Here is an 8539-nt window from a genome sequence, read left to right on the forward strand (position 1 = left end):
AGATCACTGACAATAACTGGACACTGCATACTCTGTTCTCAATCTGAGTCACTTTGACATTTACCCATTGCTTTAAATTGGTTCCAAGCAAAACTCTTGTTTGTAATTTTTCCCTATGTCACTTTATAGTTCTGCACTTATACATAAACTCAGCCATTTTGCTCAGAATTTAGCTACCTGAATCCATACCAATTTCAGGCATTTTTCTTAGGCTCTTTATCTGGGTTTTAGGCTTTTAGTACCAGTCTTTTCAGCAGCTAGCCATTTAATAATGATGTTTTCTGACACTCGCCAACAATTTTAAATCCTTCATTTAAGCTGAAGGCTTTTCTACAGAGGAGAGGTAGAAATCAATTTTAAATTACAACTTCAAATTGGAAGTTTAACTCCAGAGGATGGATGCTATATTCTCTAGTACATAAGATTTCCATTGAGCTCTGCAGTTATGACACTGCAGCAGAACAAAGCCTTGTGGCTCAGGCAAGGAAGTTGGACTTCAGCACTTCCTTGAAGTGGATAAATAAGCACTACAGTGAGCCAGGGTCTGGCCATGGAGAATAAGCCAAGGCATGCTGCTGTGCCTCATTCCCCACTGACAAGACTACACTACTGAGGCACAGCCTGTACAGTGCCCTCCACAGAGGGGTGCTCGAGCTCTGCAGCTTCAGGATGCTCAGTGAAGGTTCTCTGGAAATACATATTTACCTTGAATGTAAAGTCATGTGTGCCAAAACCAAAAACAAGCTCTTTAAAAGTTCAGTAGACTTATTTCTGAAACTAACTGTAGCAAAGCTGACTTTTCAAGACCTCAAATAATCAAATGCAACTGCCATATCACTTGGCAGGACCAACTTCTAACACTTTGTTTCTTATCCTTACCTCTGTATCTTCCACCACAATGTAAGCAAACACCTTATTCCTGTTTGATAGTAGTAATATCTCTCCTGAGTCAGCTCTTTCCTAAATTACTCTTTTTGACTATTTAATTTTCACACTTTGAATATGATTGAAATTTTAACTGAACACAGTCAAGCAAATCCAGCATGAAAGACACCCTTTACAGGCACTAGGTTATTGCTAATATATTCATTACTTGTGATATTTACAGAATTTGCAAGGATAATTTACCAATGGTGAATATTAGCCTTACGCTTCTATTGCCATTCTTGTGAACATATTGCTGTTTTTGAAGAGTTGAACATGAGGAAAAATTTACTTCTTTGCTCTCCTGATAGTAGCACTGGATATACGTATTCAGGAGAGGGTAGTTCTTATGGGAATAGGAAATATTCAAGGTGAAGACAGCCAAGTTCCTTTGCTTCAGTAGTATTAACCACAGTAAAACTGTTTTCCTTTTGCCTGAGTTGACTATATAATTTGTGTAGTATCTTGCTTAAAATGCCTTTCAACTGTCTGAGAAATATGTTATAGTTCCACACCATATAAGTGTCTTGCTTTAGTAAGGAGTAGTGATGCTGCACAACAGCAGATGCAGTTCTCTATGCAACCTATACAGCAATAAAAATCAAGAAATGAAACATATTTTGCTATATCTTTAGCCAGAGTAAAAGGTCTAGGCAAACAAAGGGCTCTGTTCCCTGGATTATTCCTAGCTGTTGTTGTGCCTTAACCTAGGCTAAGAAGAGAAAATTAGATAAATACATCATGGTTTTACCAGAAGTTTTTTGCACATGAGTAACCAGACATTTTTCCTTGATGACAAACTTATTTTGTAGATGATAGAGTAGTCTTAAATTGAATTTTTCTCAGTTTCAGTGGAAAGAGACATAAGGAAGTATAAGCAAAGCTGAATAAGGTGAGGATAAACTGACAAAAGGCAAGGTGGGCAGCTGTGCTGGTTTTGGCTGGGATAGGGTTCATTTTCTTCAGAGCAGAAAGTGTGGGGATGTGCTGGGGATTTGTGCTGGAAACAGAGCCGGTGGCTCAGGGATATTTCAGCTATTGCTGAGCAGCACCTCCACAGAGCCAGGGCCTTTCCTGTCCATCATCCCACCCCACCAGTGAGGAGCTGGGGGTGCACAAGGAGCTGGGAGGGGACACAGCCAGGACAGCTGACCCCAACTGACCCAGGGATATCCCACACCATATCCCACACCCTATGGCTTCATGCTCAGTATATAAAGTTGGATGACAAAGGAAGGGGGAAACATTCAGTGTGGTGTAATTTGTCTTCCCAAGTCACCATCACACATGATGGGCCCTGCTCTCCTGGCTGTGGCTGGACACTGCCTGCCCCTGGGAAGAAGGGAATAAATGCCTTCTTTTGCACTGTTTGTGTTCACAGCTTTTGCTTCCCCTGTTAAACTGTCTTTATCTCAACCCATGTAACTTTTATTCTGATTCTCTCCCTCATCCCGCCTGGGGGAAGTGAGCAAGTGGCTGTGTGGGTCTGAGTGAGTTGCTGCTTGGGTTAAACCATGGCAGTAACACTGGAAAAAGTATTATTTAGAAACGGGAGCTATGAGGCTGGCAGGGGTTAAAAGCAAAGAAGATTAAGTCTGGATATGATCCAGCTGAATACTTACACAAAGTGTTCAGTGGTCTTGATAACTGACATGATCAGTGTGGTCATAATTTAAAACATTGCATTAAACAGAATCAGAGTGTTGCAAGGAAAGAAGTGAGTGATCATCTTTGAGATTATGAATAATAGAAGTGGACCAAAATTCAGTCCTGCAAAAGGCCATGTACATAGGAACACCAAAAATTTCTCATGTGAATTGGAGTTCATCAGTGGAAATTACTGAGCAGGGCACTGACCACAGGATGACAGAACTATTCACATGGTATGTCCATGAAAAGGGAATATGTAATTATAGGCTGTGATAGAATTGTTTCCAGTGGAGAACAGGATGTATTCTTTCCAACACATGGTCCCAGGGAAAACTCACCTACAATTCTGTGTATAATTTTGGTTATCTGTGTGAAACCAAGGCAGGTTCAAATGCAGACAGATGCAGGGCACAGGAAATGAGAAAGCAGTAGAAATGATAGAAAAATAGAAAAGGTTTCCCTACAAATCAAAGAGCGAGAGGGGACATTTTTGCTGTCTATCAAAGCCCTGGAATAATCCTGGAGGGGGAGAGCATTTTAAACTAAAAAAAATTGAATTAAACACAAATCTTGTAAGTAGGTGAAGAAACCTAGTCATGAAAACAGATGTTTCTAACCATTCAAAGAGAGATGTTCTGGAAGATCCTTCTAATAAAAATGGAACACAGAGAAATAATGTAGCTGGTAAAAATGGTATGCATTACTGCCTTTAAAAAGATTAGTGTATGATAATGATGTGTTGTACTGGCTGTAATAACTGGGAACTAACAGCACGTAGTTCAGGCTTCTGGTTCTCTAGAATATTTTTTCTATTACCCTGAGCATGGAGGGGAGTCTACATACAGCTTACAGATTGTAGATCTGCTCAATGGATCAACACCTCTGCCCATTAGAAACAGGAGCTGTAACTCTGGAACAGACACTCCATAGGCTTGTCAGGCAGCACCTGGGTGCTCTTCACACACTATTTCCATACATTTATTTATTAACTAATACACTAAGTAACTTTTTCTATGATTTACAGAGTGATGACAAATGGCTTTAAACCTTTACTTCCAAAATTCATGTTTTATTCTATATTCATCATAAACATGCATGGATATAAAATGGCAATACTTTTTTCTGTTAATTTTTATAATTTTAAGAGGCAGCTGAGACATTATGCATAATACATTAAATAGATTAATTTTTAATATTCCTACATCTTCATATACAACTTACCTATTCCAATTCTCTATGGATTGATTGTTATTCTTAAGCAATTATACCATCTCAGAAACAATTCCACTTTCTCTTGTTATACTTTTTCATTAGCTTTTTTTTTATTATTATTACATGTTGAGTCCAATATTGTGGGAAATGGTGACTTTTATAGCTACTAGTGGGAATGTGAAAAAAACCAGCTTCATTTGTGTATTAAATTCTGTTAGATACACTTTCAAAGAGGAGATATTTCCCCATATTGTTTAGGTACTTGGGGAAATGCCATCCTGAACAATATTTTGTAAGTACTATTGGAAATTGGTAATTGTTTCAAAAGCAATGGACTCTTCTGAACTAGATGGTTGTGCCAAGCAAAGTATATTAAGAGGAATAAAAGATTATGTTAGCAACATTCGTAATGGGGAACACCAGCTCAGAACAAAACAAAACCATGCAAAGAATAAATAACGACCTAATTGAAATCCATAAATACTTCATGTGCTCTTTTTTTATTAGCTGTTAATAATGGCTGCATTGCAGAAATGCTTTCTGGACAGAAAGAGAACTAAGTGCCATGAAGGCATTTCTGCAATAATTTACTATTGAACTTTGTTCATTTTGATCAAAAACTGACCACAATTTTGTAGCATGGGGAAAAAAAAAATAAAGGTGCTAATAATTCATGGGAACTGCTAACTCAAGAGAGCCCAATTAGAAGTCTTGAAAGGCAGGAGTATGGGTATCTTTTTACCTTAGGGTGTCTGGACAAGATTTACAGCATGCTTTCACTCTGGGGTATTTTTCAGTGAGTTACCTCAAGGTTTGCAACACCAACTGTGCAGGGTTGAGACTTTGCCTGGGGAGAGGTGAGGGGGGCTCTTTGTCACTTGTATGTTTACACAGCATGACCTGTGGTAAAGGTCTGAAATTTTATATCAGTACAAGAAAACAGCAGCTATGGCTCCACAACATGGAGCAAAACAAATGGTAAACAATCTGTCCCTTTCCCCACACAAAAAATGGAATGGAAACCACACCTCATCATGCTTTGCCAAGGAATAGGAAATGGTAATTTCATCTTACATGCAAGAGGTAGTCACCCTTTCAAGCACCTTACATGCATTTAAGATGTTTCCCCCCTACTAGGAAAACAATACAAGTATCTTCATGTGCCCTGAACATATAGGGCAGAACATACATGGTTTTGACTTGTCATGAAACCTAGGAAGCCAGTGTGAGTCTATTAAGGCACAATCAATTCCTAATGAAATATATTGGGAACTTCTGGGGAAGTTCCTCAAAATTAAGCACCCATTGCCTAGGTAGGCAGCAACATCTATTCCATAAGTAACACTAAAAACATTTCTACATTAATATACAAATATCTACTCTCTAAGAGTGCTGTGTTCTCTCTGCTTCAAGACCCCAAATTATTTTAATTGAAATGCATTCACACAATTCTAATTAAATACAGTCTACATTGGAAAAATTACACTGAAATGCATAAAGAGCAAAGAAACACCACATTTTAGGCAAACTTTTCCATTGCCTTCCACAAACTTTACAAGATACACTTTCTTATGGCATATTACCTAGGTAGGGAGTAGAAACTCGGAGTAATAGAACATGCTAAAAAAAAGTTTCAGAAAGTAAAGGTGATGGAATAAGTATAGAGTAAGAGAGACATCACCATTTAAAACAGGCAGGTGGGCAAAGAGACGACTATAAACAAAACGAAAAGCGTGGGCATCCATCTCACAAACTATGCCCATTCATAAACGCAGGTTTGAAGTTACCTGCCATGTGCTTAAACCCCAGCGGACGATGTGCTAGACTCGAGCCCGTGCCTAAAAGCAGCCAGCCACTCTCTCGGTGAGGATGGCAGGACAAAGGCGGGCTCTCCCGCCGCCTCCCGAGCAGCGCACCCGCAGCTGGAGGCTCCGCGCCCGCGGCTCCCGCACGGCGCGGGGCCGGACCCGCCCGGCCGGAGGTGCCGCGGCCCCGGCGCAGCCCGGGCGGGGCGCGGCTCGGTACCGCGGACAGCTCCGCACTCACCGTCCTCATTCTCGTCGAAGACGGGCGCCCTGTGGGAGTGGCCGCCCCCCATGTTATTCCGCGGCCGGCTCCGCATCCCCCGCCGCCAGCATCCCGCGGGGCGCGCCGGCCGCACCCCGGCAGCGGGGCAGCTGCCCGCCCGCCGCCTGCCCGGCCCGGCCCGGCCCGGCCGGGGGAGCCTCCGCAGGGCTAGCAGTCACCCTGCGACATGAAAGCGATCCGTCTGCCCCTGGCAGAGACCGCTGCTGGCTGGCGCGCACCGACTTGGCCCTTCTCTCATCGCGGAGGGGCAGGGGAGGGAGGGAGGGAGTTAGGGGAGGAGGGAGGGATGGAAGGGGGAGGGAGGGAGGAGGCGGAGGTCCTGCTGCCGGTGGCTTTTGGTAAGCGGTAAAAGCTGGATCTACCTGGATCCTCGCGGATCCTCCCTCCTCCGCTTTCCCTCCTCCCAGACCTGCACTGGGAAGAGCTGAATCCCCGCTCCTGCCCCGGCAGCGGGGCCAGCACCCCGCCCTGCCCTGCCCTGCCCTGCCCTGCCCGCCCCCCGGCGGCGATGTCTGATGGGCAGTGGGTGCAGAGCCCTCCTGCCGCCCTGCCAGGCTGGCAGCACCGGGTGCCCATCGCTCCCGAGGCGCGGGAGAGGCGGGAGGGTGAACACTGCCCTGGGTCCAGATGGATTTTTGTTTTGCCTCCCGACTGGAGGGGGCGTTCATCGCCGGCAGCCCGGAGGGACGCGGCCGGCCGACCGAAGTTCGCTGAGTTTACAAACTGGCAAAAAGAACCCAAGGGAGCTGCTCCGCTCCCTCCCGATCCCTCCCGCTCCCTCCTGTTCCCCGGGCGGGGCGGCCCCGGGAGCGCGGCCGGAGCGGGCGGGGCGGCGCGGGCAGCCCGGCCCCGCAGCGCCACCTGCCGCCCGCGCGGGGCAGCGCCGCCTGCCGCCGGGGCGCTGCGGGGTCCGGAGAGCGGCAGAGCCGGGGGTGGGAGATGGACAGGGTGAATGTGTGTGTGTACAGAGATGGACAGGGTGAATGTCTGTGTGTGTGTGTACAGAGATGGACAGGGTGAATGTGTGTGTGTGTGTGTACAGAGATGGACAGGGTGAATGTGTGTACATGTGTCTGTGACTGTGTGTGGAGATGGACACATGTAAATATGTGTACATGCATACACGTGTGTGTGTGTGTGTGTGTGGAGATGGACACAGATAAATATGTGTACATGCATGCATGTGTGTGTCTGGAAATCACTCCCTTCTAAAAGTGCATTAGGGAAAACTGCCAGCACTGGTAAGGGATTACACGGATCACCTGCCATGTAGCAAACAATGAGAGCTTTCTAGGCTTGCTGTTGATATTTATAGACAGAAATAGCTGTATCACTCGCTTACAAAAATTCTACAGTTAGCAATCTTTGAGGTGAAGTAGAAAAAATTGTGTTTGGCACTTCTTCCAAAGGAAAACAGGTAAAAAAATTAAATATCTATATTAATACTGTATCCAGGTCAAAACCATTACAGTTCCTCCAGGGGAAACCTGCAGACAGAAAAAAAAAATCAAATGGAAGTTGCATTTTTGGCTTCTTCACTGTTACATGGGGAGAAGAGGGAGGAGGAATAGAAGCCAGAAACTAGGATATATGTATTTCCATATATAAAGGCAAAAAGGCTTTACCATTCTCCTGTAATATTTACCACCCTTTTTTCAGTATAGCTGTTTAGAAAAGCCCAAGAGCAAATACTACAAAGCAGAAGAACTTTCAGTCTCTTTGCATATGAATTTTACCTGCCTTAGTTACTCTCATGACCTGTCTTTGAACCCTATATGATGCTGCTGTAACCTCTCTGGGAAAGGCTGATTAGACCTAAATTAAGTGGGTAAGATCCTGCGCTGTGTGGCTGAGAACTTAGAGCTTACAGCTTCTACAAACCCAGAAAACTGATAAATTCAGACATGGTGATGTTTTTTTCATAAGTAGACATGCACAGATTGTATCACCTGCTGATGTCCTTTACTTAAATTATTTGGGTTACCATTATTTCCATGTAAAAACATTTGAAAAATAGGGAAGCTTTCAAAACTTTGACCCGTGATTATTCTTCTAAAATGGAGTCTGGAAAGCATGACTTACTCTTTGTTATTCTTTTGTTTATTACTCACCCATTCAAAGATTTAGTCACCCAGTCAGGAGCAGAAATAATGTAATGTTACTGAGTTTGTGTTCCTTCAGCCAGAAGACAGCAGTAATACTTAGAAATCACAGACCTTCAGCTCTCTTTTGGGTTAACTGATGCTTGGTGCTTGATGTTAATCCATTTTCTTTAGCAGGAACAAGGAGGACTGCACTTAGGTTTCAGGAGTTACCTTCTGCCTGAGCTAAGGGCTTACATCCAGTCAATCTGACTGCTCCAATCCACATGGAAGTGTTTCAAAGTGGCCTTCCAAGTAACAAGAGGAACTAGTTTGCCAGTAAGCCCCCAGGCTGATCATTTTACACACGAGAAACCCATCCATAGAATATAGATATGAGGGATGAGCAGGAGCAGTTTGGTATCCCATTGCATGCATAAAATACAAATTCGTTGAAAACTACTTAAAACTGCCTCCAAGAGTTGTTCCATTTCTTTTTTGTGCCTGACTTCCTTCACATAGACAAGAAGTCTAACAAGTTTTCTGAGATTACTTTCTTGATTTCATACGACAAGGCCCATCAT

At 43.8% G+C, this 8539-nt stretch overlaps 1 protein-coding gene across 1 annotated transcript in view; it reads right to left on the minus strand.

Annotated features, from left to right (window-relative positions):
• STK32B (serine/threonine kinase 32B) overlaps positions 1–6114 on the minus strand; it is a 155299-nt gene extending 149185 nt beyond the window's left edge. Inside the window, exon 1 of the mRNA XM_041490309.1 lies at positions 5833–6114. Coding sequence (XP_041346243.1) covers positions 5833–5908 — 76 coding nt within the window. The 5' untranslated portion in view covers positions 5909–6114. The remainder of the gene's footprint in view (positions 1–5832) is intronic.
• Positions 6115–8539: the final 2425 nt, after the last annotated feature.

This window comes from Pyrgilauda ruficollis, unplaced genomic scaffold (assembly GCF_017590135.1).
Source record: "Pyrgilauda ruficollis isolate IOZ18807 unplaced genomic scaffold, ASM1759013v1 scaffold1, whole genome shotgun sequence".
NCBI lineage: Eukaryota > Metazoa > Chordata > Aves > Passeriformes > Passeridae > Pyrgilauda > Pyrgilauda ruficollis.